The 21701-nt window shown below is 40.7% G+C and overlaps 3 protein-coding genes across 3 annotated transcripts; all 3 read left to right on the forward strand.

The window, feature by feature from the left end:
- Nucleotides 1-15838: 15838 nt before the first annotated feature.
- Nucleotides 15839-17510, forward strand: LOC146459401 (uncharacterized). Its single transcript, XM_085089524.1, has 2 exons — nucleotides 15839-16790; nucleotides 17083-17510. The coding sequence occupies exons 1-2, from the start codon at nucleotides 15839-15841 to the stop codon at nucleotides 17508-17510; spliced, it is 1380 nt and encodes a 459-aa protein (XP_084945650.1).
- Nucleotides 17511-17525: 15 nt separating this feature from the next.
- On the forward strand, nucleotides 17526-18731 carry LOC146459402 (uncharacterized). The gene has a single exon (XM_085089525.1). It carries the CDS (start codon nucleotides 17526-17528, stop codon nucleotides 18729-18731), a length of 1206 nt encoding a protein of 401 aa, XP_084945651.1.
- Nucleotides 18732-19471: 740 nt separating this feature from the next.
- Nucleotides 19472-20032, forward strand: LOC146459403 (uncharacterized). Its single transcript, XM_085089526.1, has one exon. The coding sequence runs from the start codon at nucleotides 19472-19474 to the stop codon at nucleotides 20030-20032; it is 561 nt and encodes a 186-aa protein (XP_084945652.1).
- Nucleotides 20033-21701: the final 1669 nt, after the last annotated feature.

Below are 21701 nucleotides of genomic sequence, written 5' to 3' on the forward strand. Positions count from 1 at the left end.
TGCTAAAAATCCCGCGAAATTTAGCACATTTGTTTGACTCTCTTCCGTCGATTTCAACAAGCTATGTTGGACATTTTGGGTTGCTGTTTTGTTGTCGTTCCTGTAAAAGACTGGTCGAAAAGTGGCAGAAACTAGTACAAAATATTGATGGCGTGGAAAACGAAATGCGAAGCAGGAGATTTGGGCAAGCAGCGCGAAGCCTTGAATTTGGAATGGAAAGTTCCTTGACATCCCACGTGAATCCGTCCGCAACGTGCACAAGCAGCCCTGTGCCAACCTCGGGTGGAAATCAATTTTATTGCGAGCTCTCGCCGATTGCAACACCTCGCCCTACCACTTGTACTTCTTTGGACAGAAATCTTTCACTCGAGGCGTCAGGTTCGGTAAAGCCGAACAAGGTACTCGGTGTAAAGGTATGAAATTAGTCCAGCCTATTTAATTTCATTGCATAATTTGAACCCCGGTTTGTGTAGTTCTCGAACCTCCTTGTTCATGAAGCAATTTTCATTTCTTTAGTAAGTTCAAGAAACCGAGATTCTTCTGTAGATTATAGTCCCTCTCATAGCTTCCCATTGTAAAAGGCAAGAAGGGACGAGCTATATTTGTAGATGTTCATGTGGGATCAGTTTTGACATATTGTGATGGTATAGGAGGAGAGTCAAAACAATGATGAACCCATACCATACTGTACCATAATACTGATAGATGTCCTTTTACTATCACTAAAAGGTTTCCATTTCCTGGCCATCACAAGTCAAGCATCGCAAGCTGAAAACTGAGCTTGAACCCCTTGGCAGAACCTTGCTGCAAGGTACATGGAGTGGCATTGCCAGAGCAGTGTTTCGTGTCAATGAGTTAAGAGCTGAAATGTGTAAGCTTTTTCTGAAAGAAATTTGGAAAGAGTGCTGTGCTATGGTATCTAAAAACGATCCTCCACTGCTAAGGAAATCATCTGCTGCAGAGATGCAAGATCTATCTGTAAAGTAGACTTGGATGGACCGAAGTGTATCACCCGTTGGACTCCCTTGCAGTTGACATCCATTCCTTAGGCTATGGTTGCAATTAGAATGCATAGACATTTGCTGCTGTCTGCAAACTGTTCTAGTACATGGCTTTTTACACTTTCTGGACTGCCAGAATGCATCATTTGCACAAGTCGATTGCGAGGATCCACTTCCCCATCATACATAGATACATATTGGTTATGAGTTTCGCACATCAGAACACTGAATAATTATAGGGCTAATTATGCAAAATTGTTCAATCAACCAATCAGCGCTCCTGTCCGGATTCAGGACAGATTTACGTCATCAGTATGGAATTTCTGGCGGCGAATCGCAGACGTCTCTCTTCGCGTTTCACACGTAGTAGCGGGAGCAAATGAGAGGCGGCTGTATTCGCAGGCTAATAAACATCTGAATCATCTGAGTTACGTTTTGGGGACTTCAGTCCTGCTTGGTGACTTGCTCTTGTGAAACCAACTAATGAACTAAACTAACTAAGCCAAAAGAAGGCTAACTTATAGTAGTTCAAGGTACAAAATCTAAACATATAAACCATAAAAGGGAAGGGTGTGAATCTGTAACACACTAAAACAGGATACTTGGGAGTAGTTATTACACAAAAAACTAAGGTGTGTAATGAAACCAGAAAATTCAGGAAAATAACTAAATGATGATTAATTCAGAATAATTAACAATGCAAATTTTGGACTTGAAACTAAAATAAAATAATTTGGACTTGAAACTAAAATAGACTTATTGTGACTCGGTCACACATTGCCTGGTCTTGCTTTGTCTTAGCAGTTCCAAGCATCATAGTGCTTACATTAACACTTTGCTTGTTGAGAGCTGTTACTGAAAGGACATCATGTAGTTCTGCTGTTGCATTGCTCAGCAACTCATTAGCTGCTTTCAAGTCTGCTTTTACTACATGTACTTCTTCTCGCATCAAAGTATCCTCACTCTTTTGGAAGGACTGTTGATTGAAATTTTTTTTCTGGCTACCTTCCTTTTTGCAACTGCTTAAGTTGCGCACAAACTGTGGGTATCTTTCTTCTATTTAATCTTTCATCCACAGTTCCAATATATGTTCATTTATTCATCCTTCACCGACAGCGACATCGCAGAGGTCATGGGTTCGAATCCCGTGCAAGCCTGAATTTTTTTAAGGTCAGCTTTCTTTTAGCAACTGCTTAAGTTGCGCAAGTTCTCAAAAAGAGTGATGTAACTCAAAATGAGAAGAATGCCACTTCTAAAAACAATGAAATAATGCACTTACAATGAGGGTCATGAACTGCTAAAAATTGATGATATGGTACTTACTTTAAGGTTACTGATGTTTCTCATTGCAAGACTTCTAAATAACAAATTACCATGTTCCTCATGAAGTGGTAACAGATGTAACACAGGTAAATAGGCAATACTGTGTGTGCAACATCAACTTTTAATCTGACATAATATAACCACCATTTAAAATGCTTTACATCTTTCATCTTTAGATGTACAGCAGTGAGTTGATAAAAGTGTCAATGTTTAATTTCCACCTCCACACAGTGCATTAAGAACACCATCACACTGACAATATAACCCAACAACACCCACTTCAAGTTAAATCTTGTTTCACATTTGCCTATGTACTTAAGTGTCCAGCAAAGTGGCTTAGTCAATACTTATGGCCTGATACAAATTCTTCAACAAATGGTGTAGCAGCATTTCCTTAAAGTCAAACTGAAGTTTAAACAAAACATCTTCCTGCAGATTTGCTAATAGTAAAATCAAATGTGCAGCCTTTCTCTTGAGTTGTTCTAAAGATTTAAGCTTCTTGCTTCACAGACTTGCCTGTAATTAAATGTCCTTCGTAGTGGCTTCGCATCCAACACAAATTCTTCAAGAAATTGATACAAAAGCTTTTCTTTGGTATCATATTGTAGATTAAAATAATAATAAGTTGCAAGCAGCAACAACAAGCCCTTTTGAGTAGTCAAGATTTCCTTCGATTTCCAGAAAAATAGCGTTATCTACCACAACAAACAGCTGGCCTGAGTCGTTACTAATAGAAGCAGTTGCGTCATTTTGAGGTGACTCAAATGCCATTAGTCTTGCAGCATTGCTTATCACTTCCTTCTTGATCAATTCGTCTACGTCCCCACTGACCTAAAAAGACAAGGGAGATATTACTTTCTGATGCATACAACATTCCTTGGGAGAACCAGTTGTGAGTTTACATGGAGATGAATATGTCAAGACTTAAGGGAATATTTATTCGACCCTATGTTGAGAGTTTGTGGAAAACACTTTCTCATGGTAAACTCAGGACAAAGGAATTAAAACTAAGCATCTCACTTCTTTTGCATCCCACTTGTCTCCAAACTTTCCCTTCCATATCAACAGCTTTAACTGACCAAATTTATGAAATGTTTGTAGCATTTGTTACTCTTGTGTAATAAACTTTCTGCCATACCAAGATTTGTGTCCTTATTAGATACCATTCTACAGCTGGCTTTCTTAACACCCAGGGACCAGTTGATCAATTAATGCATGATTATCTTAGGCCTGGTTCATACGTCAAATTTCTGCCATGTCGAATTCAGTTCAGTTAAATGCGGCAGAAATGCGACTGTTGATTTTGTACGCCGCATTTGTGCCGCACTTAATTCAGAGTCGATACTGCAGTGTCTGTAGGTCAGTAAATATGATAAAGCTAGAGTATCCAACATGGCAGACGAGGACGAATATACATGAATATACGTGAAGGTTTTATATTTTGCAAAAAATTCTCGCAGGTACGAGAAGAAGGCGGCTTACAATGCAGCAGTATGTGTTGCAATATGTCCTGCAGAGGCGAAGGTTAATATTATAGCTTATACTTTTGGTTGTGCTTCTTTTGTCTCGAGAAAATGCAACAGTTTACCGATCCTGCCATCGACTGCCGAGAAGTACAAGTTGGTGGGACGTTGTTTGGCATCAGTACTCGGATGCTAGATTCAAAGTAAAGTAAGTAAGTAAAGCCTTTATTTAAAGAGGGTGGCACTTAATAGCCAAAGGCTAATAAACTTGTGGCCCTCACAACTATTTACAATCTAAAATACTGTAAGCTAAAATATATATATATACAGTTAAAATATAAAATATGACAGGATTCGATTACAAGATAAAAAATAAATTATTAAATTATGAAATGATGCAAAAATTGTTGTTCCTTAAAAATCTTGGCAAACATGTTCTTTTTAAAACATGCTACAGAATTTAGTTTCCTAATTTCAATTGGTGTACTGTTCCACAATCTTGTTGCCGAAACAGCGAAAGAGCGTCCTCCTTCTGTTTCTCTTTTATATTTAGGACAAACAGCATTAGTGCTTGAATATCTAGTGTTGCGGGAGTGCCGCTTATTATTTAAAATTAAGTGTTCATTTAGTTAATTCGGCAAAGTCCCATTAATTCGCTTATACATTATTGTGCATTTATCAATCTTATGTTGCTCATAAAACGGGATCCAACCTAGCTTGATAAACAAAGCAACTGATGGCGTCATGCGATCGGCATAACAAATAACGCGTGCCGCACGTTTTTGCAATCTTAAGACCCTATGAACCGACTCTTTATCGCAATTTGCCCAAACAATGTTAGTGTAAGACATAACAGGGCGAATAATGCTATTATAAAACTGAAGTCGCTGTTTAAGAGGTAGACACGCTCGGATCTTACGCAATATTGCGATTCTAGAGGCCAACTTTTTACATACTTTCTCAACATGTTCATTAAATGACAATTTGCTGTCAATTTCTACGCCTAATAAGGTAGCACAATCCACATTACTGAGCTGTTTTCCATTTACGATTACATCTATGTCACTATATTTATGTTGGCCACGCGTCTTTTGCCAGTGATCGTAAGTACTTTAGTCTTGTCTTCATTTAATGGGAGCTTATTCGCTGAAGCCCATAATTGAATTTCAGAGACAGACTTGTTTAGTGATGAATTTAAGGTGGCTAAGTCCTTCACACCCGCAGAAGCGGTGACAGTCGTATCGCCTGCGTAGAGGTCCAACTGAGCACTTGTATACAAGGGCAGATCGTTGATAAACAAAATGAAGAATAAAGGACCCAAAATACTGCCCTGGGGGACTCCATGCAACATCAAAGCTTCGCTTGACTCACTCCCATTTACACGGACCACTTGCTTCCTTTCCGACAAATAAGAGTGACACCAGGCAAGCTCCCGGTTTACTATGCCGTACAGTTCCAACTTGCGCAACAACAGCTTATGGTCCACCATGTCGAAAGCCTTACGATAATCAACCAGGACCATGCTGCAAACCTGATTATTATCTAGGCTGAACAAAAGCTCGTCAATTAACTTGATTAGGGCAGTCTCAGTACTGTGCATCCTACGAAACCCAGACTGTCTGGAATAGAACAAGTTATTATCCATAAGGAAAGCATATAGAGAGTTGTGCATGTGACGTTCGATTACTTTTGACACTACCGGTAGCACAGAAATTGGGCGATAATTAGAAGGATCACTGGCTGCACCTTGTTTGAACAGTGGTGTCACATTAGCGGTTTTCCAACGAGTAGGAAACTTTCCTGTGGAAAACGACATGTTGATAAGCCTTGCTATGCTTGGAGCTAAAATGGGAGCGGCAATACGCAAAAACCTGGCGCTGATTTTGTCTATACCTGCAGCCTTATGAGGACTGATTCCCTTTATAATCTGAAGCACCTGAGCATCGGTTATGTCTGGAACAGAGAAAACCACATCCGGATCTTTGCGAGACTCAACAAAGTTTACCAACTTGGACAAGTCTGATGGTGTATTACCGAGTCTGGATCTCAGATTAGCCGCGATTGAGGAAAAATATGAATTAAACTGTTCCGCAATTTGAAAGAATTATTCAGAGTATTAAGAGCGACATTCCTGTTCATTCTCGGTCGTATCGAACACGACCTTGAACGAGAAACCGTCACTGAAGAACCTATATCACCAGCTTACCGATTAGTAATCTGCTTGTACCGCCTTGGCCAAGGCGACTACTTCTATACCATCGTGGAGATGACTGGTCTGAGAGTGCCGACTGTGTGTGGTATAGTGAGTGAAGTGTGTAGAGCAATTGTTGATTATTTATGGAAAGAGTGTGTGCAACAACATTTCCCAACTGGTGAAGCACAGTACAAGGAAAAGGTTTTAGATATGGAACAACTGTGGCAGTTTCCATATGCTTGGGCGGCAATCGCTGGATGTCATTTACTTTTAAAGTGCCCTGCTGGTGGTGCAGAATCGTGAAAAGAATACCACAATTTCAAAAATTACTTTTCCATTGTGCTTATGGCCATGGTTGATGCCAAATATAGATTCATTTGGGCTAGTTGTGGTTTCCCAGGGAATTCTCATGACTATAATTTTTCAGTCTACTGAACTTTGGGAAGACATTACAGGTGAAGAGCTGATACCCAGTTTAGGTAGAAATGTTCATGGAGTAACTGTTTCACCTCTTGTAGCAGGAAATTCCACTTTTCCATTTAGAACATGGTTAATGGAACCATTTACAAATGCCATACCAACTCCTAAACAACGGTATTTCAACTACCAGTTAAGTAGAGGGCGAATGGTAACTGAAGGTGCATATGGGCAGCTTAAAAGCCGGTGGAGAGTACTACTTAGAACATGTGAAAGCAGACAAGAGGAAGTCAAAGTGGCTTCATTAGCCAGTATTGTTCTGCACAACAGATGTATTGACAGAGGCGATACTATTCCGCAAAAGCTTGATCTGACTAGAGATCCTTCCACAGGAGAATTAAGGGATAGAGAAACAATACGGAGACTTCTACAACTTAGAGACTGCCCAAAGATAAGGGACACTTGCCCACAAGCAACTCGCATTCAATATGCTCTTGTAGAAAAGTTTTGGAGAGAGCGAGAGGGACGCGGGGTATGTAAGATGTTCCCTTTGATTATAAAGTGGTTCTCCAGCATATTTTTGAGGATCATTATACTGTAATAAAATGCTTTTTTAATTAAATGCATGCCCCCTCCCCTCCTTTAAATAACTAAAGATTTTAAAGATGGTGCCAACTAATAAAGCAATATTTTTCTGCACTTTATGACTATGCAGGAAGAGTTGATCAATAGCAATGGCTATTGGGATCCCAAAAGAAAATTGGGGGTAACCATGCATTTTTCAGAAATTTCATTTTTCTAAAAAGCCCCAAAATACAAAGCAATGTATGGCATTTTTTCCTAAATTGAAGCTTAATATTATTATCTCTGACAAATGCATGGTTACCCCCAATTTTCTTTTTGGATACGATGAGCAGTTGCTAAGTTCTGCTTTCTCCGCAAAGATTTTATGTCCGTGTATTAGTAGGCACCATCCATAGGGAACCCGAGTATCTCGAGATGCGCAGAATGTATGCACAGTAACAAAAGTAGGCACCATCCTTAAATAGTCATTTAAATTTGGGCATGAAATTGGGAGTGAGGTGCAGATAGTTGTTTGGAATATGTGCAAAATCAAAAACAACAACAACCATTCCCAAAACACAGCATCAAATTCAAAATTTTTCAGTTCTTAAGTAACAGCCTGAAGTTTACTTTCCAAGAGTGGCAAATATTTTGGTTCTCTTGCGGTAACTGGGTGAGTGTTAGTGCCAAGTCCTGCTGTGTGAAAGCTGTTGTTGCTAACAGCAGTCATCAAATGTTTTTATTTTGCCTGGTTCTTAAAGTAATATTAATAACTAAAGGGACTATTCATTTTGTTTTATAAAATATGGTTTAATGGCAGATTTCTTAAATGTCAAAAAAGACTTTACAGCCTTCATGTTATTGAGGAAAAATGTAATATCTAAACCTCACCACTTGACCAAAAATAAACTTGTGAAGTTTCTGTTTCATCTAAAATAATTTCAGTTTCTTATTCCCTTAGGAATTTACTAATGTCTTTGTAACAAAGAAAATTTTCCAAATATTTCAAGTGTCAATAATAATCAGCTTTTGTTGTATTCACTCCAAGTCCTTTGACAGCTTACAAAGGGAGATAATGTTGAATGAGGGGTAATCAAAAAACTCACTTTTGCTGACTTTGAGTAGCCATGGTATTTATTCCTACTGTCAAATAACATTTTAATAAATACATACTGGCCGTTATGTAATTTTGCCTTTTTAGATATAGCTTCAGACTTGTTTTCAGGTCAGGTCAACTGATGGCACACACCTGAAGTTGCCTTGGGTCCCAGGGAGTACTCCAGACTAAAGTGGTGGGGAAGGATTGCAAATGAAGCATCAGTAAAAGTTAAAAAAAACCTATAGTGCTTGAATCATAACCCCAAAGAATCCCCTAATCCAAAATTAAACCCCAACAATCCCATGCTGAGTTTTTGTCGTAGTGTGTGGCAACGGTTTTTGCTGCAAGTCCTGCAATAACTACCAAAAAATCCCTGCTGAAATCAGATTATCCAAAATTTTCTCACCCCTTCCCCCCCACAACAAATACTCAAATCATAAATTTTACACCCGGAAAAAGTTGTTCACACCTTCCCATAACATTAAATTCCAAGTGACAAGTCCTCTACTTCCCCCGGTTGCATTTCTACATGCATTCAAATCTTTATTCCTATTAATGGCATAATGCAGATAGCTCTATGCTTTGAAAATGCTTGGAAAAGGTCTGTATCGGAGAAGTTACTTGAAGGCACCACTTTATCAATTAGGATAACAAGAGGCTTCAGTGTAAGTGTTTTTAAGTTAAAGTTGCACTAATACGTGGCTTGGCTATTGCTATATACCTGTACTTCAAAATCTAGGCCTCAACAAATCACTGAATGATGAAATTTAAGTTTTGGAAATAAATTATGCAAAGGAACAAGAAAAACAGGAATGTCTCGTTTCTTTACAATCTCAAATCAAAGGCTGTGGTAGCTTGGATAACTTGGTTAGGTATCTTCCCCATTGCCCATGGGCTGTTGATACATGTCACTTGATGCATGATGTGTCACTTGATGCATGGCTGCTGATGGTACATATTACTTGGCCCAGGAAGATTGTATGTCGAAACTCCTTGACTTTGAGCTGTGAAGCAGTGGGCAGGTGCTTGGTTCCCAGTACCAGACATAAACAGTTGAAAAAGTCGCATTTCATGCTGTCTGGCCCGTTCGTTTTCTTTCTGGAAAAACTTCCGAAGGTCAGCGGTAGTGTCCTGTTGGGAGATATCTTTGAGAACCTTGACAACAGTTGTCAGCACGTCTTCCTTCTTTTTCTTTTCCTTGGATCTTTTTTTGGGGACAAAAAGTTTCTTCCCTTCATCCTCTGGACTGGTTTCGGTACTCACGCTCGATGCACTGCGACTGGAGCATGGCTCCTCTGCAAGCTCTGGGTAACACGAAACTCTAGACTTTATTGAGGCAAATAACTGATTGAACCAGTGCCCATAACCACGTTCATCTTGGATCCTTTTAACACCAGTCGCCGTTTTGATAGCCAGAGCAAGTTTTTTGCACTCGGCAACACACTAGTTAAATTTTGTGTGCATTTGTGCAGTCGTTTAGGGGAAAGTACTTGATCCAGTGTATCACTTCTTGACTTCCTGTTGCACTTTATAATACACTTCGTCGTTCTTGGTGTTTTTGGAGTTGGCGAGATCAGCTTCCTTGAAAAGTAGTCGTCTGAGCAGATAACGTCCACCATATCAGCAATGTGACTGTCGATCCACTGGGCTTTTCTGCCACGTTTCTTTTTTGGCGTGACTAAAACATTCTCCTTACTATGTATTTCTTCTTCTATGTCATCATCAGAGCTGCAGTAGCTCTCCTGCCGTACTTCCATCTCTTCTTCAGATGAGCTTTCCTCTTTGCACGGGTGCCATGATGCCAAACAAAGAAAAGATAACAAAAGGATCAAAAAAGCTACCCCACAATGGAAAAGTTGTGTAATTTGAGGTAAGAGCAATGAACTGTTCGTTTGTTTGCATTTTTGTATTAAGGATCATCATCATTATCTGTTACGTATTGTCCATTGATTGGCCATTGTCATTTGTATAAACATCTTGCATATCTTGGTAGTCATCCACCTCCCTTTGTTTTGTTGGTTCTTTTTGATTTGTGAAAGTCGTCCTCCTTGAACCCTATCAGGGCGCAGAATAGCATTTAACTGAAGGATTTTTTCTTGTAGTATCTTGCACAGAAAAGCCTGTTTTTTGAGAGATATACTCAATCTCGTAGACACGAGAAAGGCAGTGTAAAGTGGCTTTATTAAGCTTTAGGAAAGCAGATGGACCTGCAAGAGCCTTTCCTTTCAATGTCAGATATGAACTTGCGTAACTATCTATCTGTTTTGTCAGCTGTAATGTCCTCAAGGATTGTCCTTTCAACATTTTTCTTAGTTGAATTGATCTTCCCCTCAATTTTGGTTTCTATGTGGACATCCTTTCTTTTTGTTTAGTTTTATTTTTCAGCATTCTGATATATTATTTACATCTCATGTTCAAATATCGTCACAGAAACCTTGTTAATAGGATACTTTTGTTTCGAGCCAATGTATCTGCTCAGATAAAAACAAAAAGAATAACTAAAGTGACTAATAACCATGGTTGATTGAATTTCAATAACCAACATAATTTCCAAATTCCAATTCAATCTGCAATCTGATGAGTAGTGATAAGGGAAATGTGTCACCCTGTTAAAGAAATATTGATTTATGTTTGATAATTATTATTTTGTGTAAACCTCGATGCACATTATGTAAATGTAACTGTTCATACCTAATGCTTGGTTGCTAGTCCCTTGATTCACTGGAGGGTTTACATCTGCTTGAGTCACTACACCTGTTTGGAGAAAATAAAAAGGAAAAAAGTCAGTGACCATCTCTGTTCATCATAGGCTTGTTACTAATCTGCGTAATTTTATGTATACCTGACACTTTGTTGCTGGTCCCCTGATTCACTGAAGGGTTAATGTTGCCTTCAGTCACTCCAGCTATTTGCAGAAAATGAAGTAATTAAACAGTCAGTGATAGTAAACACAGGCTTGTTGAATGTAATTGTAAACATTTTTACCTAATTCCCGTTGACTTATCCTTTGATTCGCTAAAGGGGTTCTGATGTCTTGATCATGAGTCGTTTTAACGGTTGGGAGAAAATAATTATAATTATTTGCAACAAATGGCTGGATTATTATTCTCAAGGATAATTGGATATACATTTATAAAGCAGAATTTGCAAGTTTGACTTTGACATGTAATTTTATTATCTTCAGGACTGTTTCTTTCCCTATTTTGCAACTGACAATTTTCCATGGTGTTGTCAATCACTTTAAAAGGTTTTGATAATGTCACTAACATAAAGGTGCATAAAAAGGATATGCATTTTGATTGCGCTGTATTTACGCCCTTCTGGCGCGCCTATTCTATTCATTAGCACCCTTTAGCGTTTGCTACACATTTTTTCCCATAAATAGTCCTGTTTTTACTGTTGTCGGCCTCTTTTTTGCTACTAGTACTGCGCTGTTCTCAGCAAGTCGTAGACGTACGCTGTTCTCGGCGAGTTTTCATCTTTTATGTTTCTAGCCGTTCCATAGTTTGTAAGTGTTTACTATTTTCGTTTCGTACAGGTCGTCCAGTACAGCGACAAATTGTGGGTCCCGCTCTTTGTTTTGACGATGAATCATGGTGAGTCGCACGGTGTGAGGAAGCAATCGATGGTATACACAGGATTGGTACATTGGATAACCTTCATCAAACTTTCCAGGAACTGGTATTAGTTGGAGATGATCTCCTACACAGATGACCTAGTTAAACAGAGTGATTTCATTATTATTATCATTATTATTATTATTATTATGAATTTTTGTATGTTTACGAATTAATACAGCTATACAAGTTGACATGCGTAAACTATACGCTACTATGTGTTAATACTATAAACCTAAAACTAAACATAAAACCTATTAAAAAGTCAAGACAGATAAAATAGAAATCCTAAAAAAAAAGAGTATTTTAGAATCACTGTCCGGATCATTATTTTCCCGGTTTTTTTACCCTCCCCCACCCAACCCTACCCAATGAAAAACATTGTGTCAGGCTCAATTTTGGCCGGAAATAATTAGAAACATCTGCCACGCATTGCAAAGAGTTCGCAGTAGGCTAAAATGAGCTGGCATGCGTGAGTACTGTGCATGAATCTTCAGGGGAAAAGATCAAAATTAAGTTCCACGTGTATGAAGATGCCCTCATTAACTCTCGTAAAGCACCAGATGTGTTTTTCAACAGTGTTACGAGGCTTAACAAGACTCCAATACCTACTAAGCTTGTCAGAACACCGATTCCATAGACGGTAAGCGTTTAATACAGTTTAATTTGAGATTTTCAATCCTGAATTAATATGAACTTAACGTTAAGTTAACTTTGGTTAATAATTGTATGTATGACCTCTTTGCATTCATTTGAATATACTTGGAACCATGGTTGGAAGAAACATCGCATTTATTTACAAGCTGGTCACAAAATTTGCAAGATTTTTAACTTCGTGCGGACGCCCGAGGAAACGAACTTTCTTGCATCATTTTTGCCATAAAAACAATATAAAACTAAGATAATTCTTACCTGACAACCGCCAAATGGTTTGCTGTTGTTTCTGCACATGCAGGCAATCTCGTGAAGTATTTCAAGCAGTCGAGAGCTCCCCATTGAGCACTCGTCCCATATAATTCTGTTTGTATTTGAGAGGGCCGTTTTCACAGACTGTTTATTGGCTGCACTTTGAATCACTTGTGATGTTGGAGCACTAGCTGTACCAATGCCCAAAAAAGAATGAACTGTCACGCCAAAGTTGGATGTGAGCCTCGCCCATTTCTTATACACGTCGCAAGCCATTCCCGTCGAGTATAACAACTGAACATTCTTTCCTGATTTGCAAAGTGTGCCGCGATCACACAAACAATGAATGATTTTCCAGTCCCAGCCTTTCCTTGGATAAGAAAATTGTGCCCTTCTGTCGACCTAGTTCAACAATTTTTCTGCTCTCCTGTCAAGCTGTTTTCACCTCCCTGAGCCATCTTATTTGCTTGCACTAGTTTTGCTTACGTAAATTTTACTCCGAGATCGATATACGAGAAGCTTGTGTGCTAACTCCAATGAGGAGAATGGGCAATTCCAGAAAATATCCATACCCAACAACGGACGGCTTCCAAGTTTTAACCCCCCCTTGCCTTCGGAAATTCCAAAATGCGTTACCCCCCCATGCCCTCAGAATTCCATAATCGTGAACCCCCCCTCTCCTTCAGAATTGCCGGTTTTTCTGGGAAGTACATTTTCGACTTTAGCAACACCTATATGAACAAACGAATATGAATTTATGCCTCCTCAGGGCTGTGATCTAGGGGCGCTAGGCGACAAGCTTTACTCTTCAGCGACAAGAAAAACCTACCGCTAGTGGCCAGGCTGTGAAATTTTCTTTTTAAGCCCGAATTTGGCTATAATAATAAACACCATTTACGGCAGTTTTACTCCTCTTTGTTTTCTTGTGCCATTCAACTCCTTTAGGAAAAGAAGGAAACTAGAACAATGCATTGGATGAAAACAAAAATTATTTCTTTTCACCCCTTGTTTTATACACGCACAAAAACCATAGAATGTCTGTGATCCCAGGACTCCTCGCATGCTTCAGTCGGCTTCAGTTTCTGAACCAAAAATTCAATTAAATTGTATTTGTGATTCCAGGCGCTATCAAGAGAAAACTTGTGGTTTCAATTACCACATTACGAATACCTAGTCTCAACTATTTCAAACTCTTATAGCGAGGAAGAAGAAAACCAATTGTCAAGAACATTGAAAACAACTTTATGCAAATTTATCAGTGATATGTGATGCACGTCTTGAATGTTAGATTCCACGTGCCCGAGTCCCTCACAAGTAAACATACATCGTTGCTGTTTTGTAATTATCTACTTTATTTACAGAATGTTACTGAAAAAAAGTAGCAGTCATTAACCAAACCCTCATACAAGAGCAGCCTTCCAATCGATCGACTCTTACGCCGGAGCACGTGGACAAGATAGCGGCTTTTTCGCGCAATGTAACACGATCGCTTCTGAAATATCTTTGCTGCGCAACCAGTACGCTGCTCAAGATTATACTTGATTGTACTTGAATCTTTCTAATGAAAACTTCGGAAAAAGCATTTCCTTATTTAAAAACGTACAACGTCTACGGTAGAATTCGGCAAGGAACCGGGGAAACTTCAACGTGGCCGCTCGCTTGCCTTTAAGCAGACTTTGTTTACATCTTCGGCGTAGCGTTACAAATTTGCATAAATATTATCGAGATCATCGAATCTCAAAAGGCGATCTCACCTTTTCTTCATTTCAAATTGTAACCGTGTCATCCTCTCAAAGATGACTGGAATACCTGTCCACTAAACCCAGTGATAAACAGTGAAGGAAGCGAAACTAAAAGATTGCGACTTTTTCGGCCGCTGTTTCACAAGCTGAGAATGGAAACACGCGCAATCGCTACCTGAGTACGCTGCACATCATTATGCTTGATTGTACCTTAATCTTTCGAATCAAAACTTCGAAAACAACATTTCGTTGATTAAAAAACGCACAATAGCCCCCCCATGCCTTCAGAATTCCATGATCATGAACCCCCCTCCCCTTCGGAAATCCTAAAAGCCGTCCGTGGTATGGTATGGATATTTTCTGGAATCGCCCAATCAGACTTTACGATAAACAAGCGTAATTTAAAGAGATCATTGTTTAATTTCCAAAACAGAACAAACTTTTAATTTGGTGAACTGAAATTCGACTTTGGTTTTATTTACGACTGTATTTGTTTGCGCGATAAGTCGGCTGAAAATTTATTTCCGGTCACGCGCAAATTGTGACTAAGCAGGGAGAGGTGACTGTTCATAGCTGTCGTGCAAAAACATCTTTGGCAGGTAAGGAGAGGTGACATTTCGCTCTAGATGGCGCGTAAATCTGTGATGTCTGCGCCAAGGTAACTGGCCGCAGCTGTTGCGAAAAAATGCACGGAGGAAAACTACGAAAAGGGAGCTTAAATTAAGGCTCAAAATTGTTTCTTCTTGATATTCTGACAGGTAAGTGTGTTCCAAAATTATCCAGCTTTCGTTTGATACGAATTTGGTTGCAAAGAGGCGAACAAGTCGAACGTTCAAAGCTATTTTGCCGAGTGTGTTCAAATTGTTTCGCGAAAAAGTTGCCTCCCTTGTCAATATTTATATATAGTATAGTCAGCAGAGCTCAGATCCGCTTGCACACAACTCAGTACACGACATTAGTGCTGTCACGTAAATTTTATGCAAATGAGCACTATAGAAAACCACAAGAAACGAACAACGTAGCATATAAGTCAATAATTTATCAATTTTTTTCTTTTTCACAACTTTTGTGGACTCCCTGTGGATCCACTTCTTGGTTACAAAACCGCTAAAGCCTTGTTAGAAGATCGATTTGGAAATCCATTTAAGGTCACTACGGCGTACTTGAAGGAAGTGACCAACGGACCACCAGTGAGACCCCACGACTCGAAAGCATTGCTGGCTTTTGCAGACAAGCTCAAGAGACTGTACGAATGGCCTGGAATCTATTGGATACTTGGAGGAAATAAATAGCGCTGACAATCTACGACGAATTGTTAATAGTCTCCCGTTTCACGTGAAGACAAAGTGGCTTGAGGTTGCAGATAGTATTCAGCGACCCAAAATCAGTCATATCTCCCAGTTTGTCACTACTAAAGCTCGAGTTGCCAATAATCCAGTGTTTGGAGCTTTGTTAAATGAGGGAAAGGAGAGAAGTAACCCCAGTATGAGGCATCCAAGCACAGCGACGAAGATGACTACCCTTGCGACTGAAGGAAGTCCCAGAAATCTAGAAGCTACTACTCCACGTTATGAAAGAGCAAGGGAGGAGCAGAGACTGCCTATCAAAGACAAGACTACTTCCACTCCAAGAAAATGTCTCGTTTGCAACGGGATGCATCAGTTGTGGAACTGTGAACAATTCAAGAGGAAGTCGTATGGTGATCGTATTAAAATAATACGTGACGCTAAGCTCCGTGGGAATTGCTTTAAAGTCGGTCACATGGCCAAGGGATGTATGCTAAGAAGTGGCTGTTACGTCAAAGGCTGCAGTATGAAGCACATGACAGTTTTGCATCCTCCAAATCGTCCCTCGACCTCTTCGTCTTCCCAAGCAGCACATCATTCTGCAATAGATCCCAGTGGTAGCGACAACGCCCGCTCCGATATCATTGCTGCTCAGAATCACGTGATTGGGGCCAGGGAGCACGATTCAAAGAGAAATCTAGCCAATAAAGTACGTTTAAGGATCGTCCCCGTTAGAGTATGTGGCAAACCGTTGGACAAGGTGATCAAAACCTACGCGTTGTTGGATAACGGATCTGATGTAACTCTCTGCGACAGAAGTTTGGTTGAGCAGTTGGAGTTAGAGGGAAAACCAAGAAACTTCTTCTTGACGACTCAAGAAATGAGGAACAGTCCGAAAAATGGCCTAGAAGTGCAGCTGTCTATCGAATCAATTCGCAGTGACTCAAGTCTGGAAGTACCAAAAGCCTGGACTGTCGACCACCTAAACATATCTGAAAGCAGTATTCCTAAACATGGAGACGTGAACTCATGGCCCCATCTAAGTGACATCGAATTCCCAGAGCTCAAAAGCAAGGAAGTCAAGTTGCTCATAGGATGTGACATTCCTGAAGCATTCTGGGTGATGGACGAAAGGCGTGGCGGAAGAGGAGAGCCTGTCGCTATCAGATCCCTGTTAGGTTGGACTCTCATAGGACCGGCTGAGAGAGTTGAGCGACAGAGCAGTTTTCATGTGAACTTTGTGAAATCAGAAATCGGGAGTGAAGAAGATCCTTTACTACTACAATTGAATCAATTTTGAAAGAATTATTTTGCAGATTCCATATCCAGTTCCAAGGTGTCCATGTCCATTGAAGATCAGAGGGCGCTTAGGATCATGGAGGATTCTGTTCAGAAAGTTGCAGGACGTTATCAAGTGGCCCTTCCTTTAGAGACACATACCTCCCTTTCTCCCTAATAATCGTGTTGCAGCTGAACAATGGTTGTATCTGTTGAAGAAGAGATTCTTGAGAGACCCTGAGTTCTTTGCATCGTACAAGGCATCCATTAACGACTACATCAAGAAGGGTTATGCTAGACAAGTTCCGGAAGAACTGCTTCACCCTAAGGGAAAACTATTGTGGGACCTGCCTCATCACGCCGTTCAGCATGCTCACAAGGCCAAGCTCAGAGTTGTGTTTGATTGTGCCGCTCGTTATCGAGGAGTCTCCCTGAATGACCAACTGTTGCATGGCCCAGATTTAACCAATAACCTCTTTGGGGTACTTGAAAGATTTCGCCAAGAATCGGTGGCCCTGGTTTCTGATATGGAAGCTATGTTCCACCAAGTCAGAGCAGATCCGAAAGATCATGACGCCTTGAGATTTTTATGGTGGCCCGATGAAGATTTATCAAAGTAGCCAATCGAATATCGGATGGAGGCACACCTTTTTGGGAGTACGTCTTTACCAAGGTGCGCTAGCTTTAGCCTCAGAAAGACTGCTCAAGACCAGAGTGGAGATTTCTCCTCAGAAGTTATCAGCACTGTACTAAAGAATTTTTATGTGGACGACTGTTTAAAGTCCATGGCGTCTTCAAGTGTGGCCAGAAATTTGAGAAAGGAACTCACAGAACTGCTGTCCAAGGGAGGATTCAGGTTGACAAAATGGTTATGCAATGACAAAGATGTCTTGGATAGTATCCCAAGGTCCGAGAGAGCGTCGTCAGTCTTGGACCTCGATTTGAATGCTGGGGTCCTTCCGGTTGAACGTACCCTAGGGGTCCAATGGAATGTGGATGCAGATATGCTAACCTTCAAGATTACTGCAAGAGACAAGCCCCCAACTCGCAGAGGCATTTTGTCCGCAACCAGTTCTGTATATGACCCGCTTGGTATTCTGGCACCGTTTATTCTTCTAGCGAAGAAGCTGATTCAAGACCTTTGCAAGAAAGGCTATGGCTGGGACGAGCACATAGGTCAAGACGAAAGCTTACGCTGGGACGGATGGCTTTCAGAACTGCCCAAGCTCTCGTACATTGCGATTCCACGCAGCTTTAAGCCAATTGATTTTGCTTTTCCAGCAGTTACAGAGATCCACCACTTCGCTAATGCGTCGCAGATGGCGTACGGTGCGGTTTCGTACTTGAGATTCATCAACGAAGCCAAAGAGATCCACTGCAGTTTTGTTACAGCAAAAACACGTTTGGCTCATGTCAAGCCGATGACCATACCTAGGCTCGAACTATTAGCAGCAGTACTTGCAGTCAGACTGGACCGAATGTTTAGAGAAGAATTAGATATAAGCATTGACAAATCAGTCTTTTGGACAGACTCTACAGCAGTGTACATCGTACACATACAGTACATCCGGAACGAAAACAAAAGATTCCAAACCTTTGTTGCGAACCGATTAGCAGTTATTCATGATGGTTCGAAGCCTTCTCCATGGAACTTTGTGGATTCAAACAGGAACCCTGCTGATGATGCAAGTAGGGGGTTGACAGGTGAAAGACTGCTAAGTCAGGACAGATGGTTTCAAGGACTTAAATTCCTGTGGAGTGAACAAACATCTTGGCCAATCTTCCCAGATCCTTTGGCACCAATTTCGGATCAAGATCCAGAGATTAAAAGACAACTTTAAGCGAATCAAGTAACCAAGGTGACAGACGTGCGCATGTTAGACCTGATGATTCAGCGATTTTCCCCGTGGTATGCCCTTAAGAAGGGGGTGGCCCGGATCTTGCAATTCAAGGATTACATCCGAAGGAAACTCCATTTCAAGGGGGACCCCACGGTCGAGCGTGATGTTCCGCATCCGCCTGGAGAATTATCCCTGGAGAATTTGAAGTTCGCAGAGAGGTCGATCATAAGCTACGTGCAGAAAGTGTCCTTTCCTGAGGTAATTGATGCCCTCCGAAGTTCAAAGTCTACCAGGCAAGAGAAAGTTATGCTGAGAAATACCGGCTCGCTTGGTTCTATTTACAAGTTGAAGCCACTTCTTGACAAGGAAGGGATGTTAAGGGTTGGCGGAAGACTCGAGAACGCATCACTGGCCTACGGGTCAAAACACCAGTTGTTGTTGCCACACAATCATCATATTTCGAAATTGCTCATTATGGAACATCACAAGTCCGTCGGCCATTTTGGAGAAGAATATGTTCTCTCGTGTTTGTGGCAGAAAAACTGGATTCTCATGCCTTACGAAGGTTTATCAGCCGAAGAGGAAACTCCAAGGTTGCAAGGAGCGACAATGGAACCAACCTTCGGGGTGCAGAAAGAAAGTTAAAGGAAGCGTTAGAGAATTGGAACCAGAAGAAAATCAAGACGTTCCTTCACCAGAGGAATATCGAATGGAAATTCAACCCTCCTGGGGCCTCTCACATGGGAAAGGTATGGGAACGAGTCATACGCTCCATACGAAAGATCCTCAGAAGTCTTCTACGTGAACAACTGATTTCTGGAGAAACCCTGCGTACTCTGATGGCCGAAATCGAAGGGATCCTTAACAGCCGCCCGTTAACTCGTAACAGTGATAACCCCACTGATCTAGAACCTTTGACTCCGAATCACCTGCTTCTTCAGCGATCAAATCTGAATTTGCCTCCTGGTGTGTTCATGAAGGAAGATTTGTATTGTTGGAATCGCTGGAGACAAGTCCAGTACCTCACCGATGTCTTTTGGAAGAGATGGCTAGCAGAATACTTGCCCTCTCTACAAGAACAACAGAAATGGATCAAACCACGTCGGAATTTTGCTGTTGGTGATCTTGTACTTATTGCAGACGAGAGAGTTCGCGGAGGTCAATGGCCTTTGGGACGTATCGTTGAAGTCCACCCAGGAAAGGATGGATTTATAAGATCTCCCAAGGTTGCAACGACGTCTACCATTTTATCAAGACCTATTACCAAACTGTGTCTCCTCAAGAGTGGAGTACTACCGTGAAATGACTGAACATTGAACTTGGATGATTTAAGTTTCATGACTCTTTGTTGAACATTTTTAAGGAACATTTTTGGGAACCTAGTTACAGTATTAGGTCTTCTAGTTGGTAAGTGAATCTATTTGTGAACTTTCCTTAAAGTTCAGGAGCCGGAAATGTAGCAAGTAATCTGTCAATGCGCAATCAACACCCGACTTTAGCGTTGCCAATTGCATTTTCATTGCGCTTAATTTACGCCTTTCTGGCGCGCCTATTCTATTCATTAGCACCCTTTAGCGCTTGCTACACATTTTTTCCCATAGTCCTGTTTTTACTGTTGTCGGCCTCTTTTTTGCTACTAGTACTGCGCTGTTCACGGCGAGTCGTAGACGTACGCTGTTCTCGGTGTATTTCATATTTTTGCTGTTCTTGGCAAGTTTTCATCTTTTATGTTTGTAGCCGCTCCATAGTTTGTAAGTATTTGCTATTTTCGTTTCTGTCGTTTTAGGCATCATTTTCGCTTACTTTGTTGTTAATTAGCTTATGTAACACCCGTGTATTTTGCTTGTTATTTTTCAGTTGAATCGTTTACCTCGTTTACCTCGTTTACCTCCTTTACTTCGGTTACATCGTTTGCTCCGTTTTCTCCGTTTAGGCGTTTTCGCCGTTAAGTTGTTTTGCTGTTTTTCTTCATGACTTTATTGTATTAAACGAACTCAAAATGTGGAACGTTTGATTGTTGTTGCGGTCATTACAGCATATTTTGGCTATACATGTGGCCATTAATTGTTAGCAAAATATGACATAACGAGAGAACAATAACAAAATAAAACTGCACCCAGCAAAGGTGGGAGGATACCTTCAACCGTTCTAGCACGATGAAAGAGTGGACTAGGACGCCTCCACCCAAAACTAAGGCAGCTGAAAAATTTTCAGTGTGTAATGGTGGAAATGCTGCATCGCTACTGCAAATGCAGCGACACAATGGAGCAGAAGAAAACAAGCTGTGGCCTAGGTGTGCTGGCCCGCTGATAGGCAATAATTACCTAGATATGTGAAGCATTAAGTGATCATAGCCGTGGTAAACGTCTACAGTTGTTTCGACAAAAGTTGTCCAAAAAAAAGCGTAAAAGAGTACGCAACAATACCAAAAGGTGGTCTGGGAAATACCCAATAAATTTTCAAAAAAGATTAGAATCCATATATCCCGCCATCTCAAGTCTTCGCTGTACAGTCAAGGTATTATGGATTCTAAGCTTTTATTGGAATTTATTGGTTATTTCCCATACTACCTTTCGGCATTGTGGCATACATATTTACACTTTTTTTAGACAACCGTTATCAAAACAGCTGTATATAGCAAAGTCAGGACGGCCTATTAATGTAAGAATAATCTGTAACAGCGGACAGTTCCAGAAGCTGTGTAGCCCCTGCGTACACTGGTAGGAACTGTTTGTGTAAAAGAGACAGCCTATTTATGTAACAAGTATCTGTAACACCAAGCCGTCCCGTAAGGTGTGTAGCCCCTGCGTACGCTCGTAGGAACTGTTCGTGTAAAAGGTCTCAAAGTGTGGGGCTACAGGAAGGGGCGTAGCCCCACCGTAAAATGTACCAGGTGTGACCTGCAGAGGTTCACAGGATATCTTGTCGAAGCTTACATTGAAATGCTCAAAGTTCAATTTGATGTCATAT

Source organism: Pavona decussata, unplaced genomic scaffold (genome assembly GCF_977016875.1).
Source record: "Pavona decussata unplaced genomic scaffold, jaPavDecu1.1 SCAFFOLD_219, whole genome shotgun sequence".
NCBI classification, from domain to species: domain Eukaryota; kingdom Metazoa; phylum Cnidaria; class Anthozoa; order Scleractinia; family Agariciidae; genus Pavona; species Pavona decussata.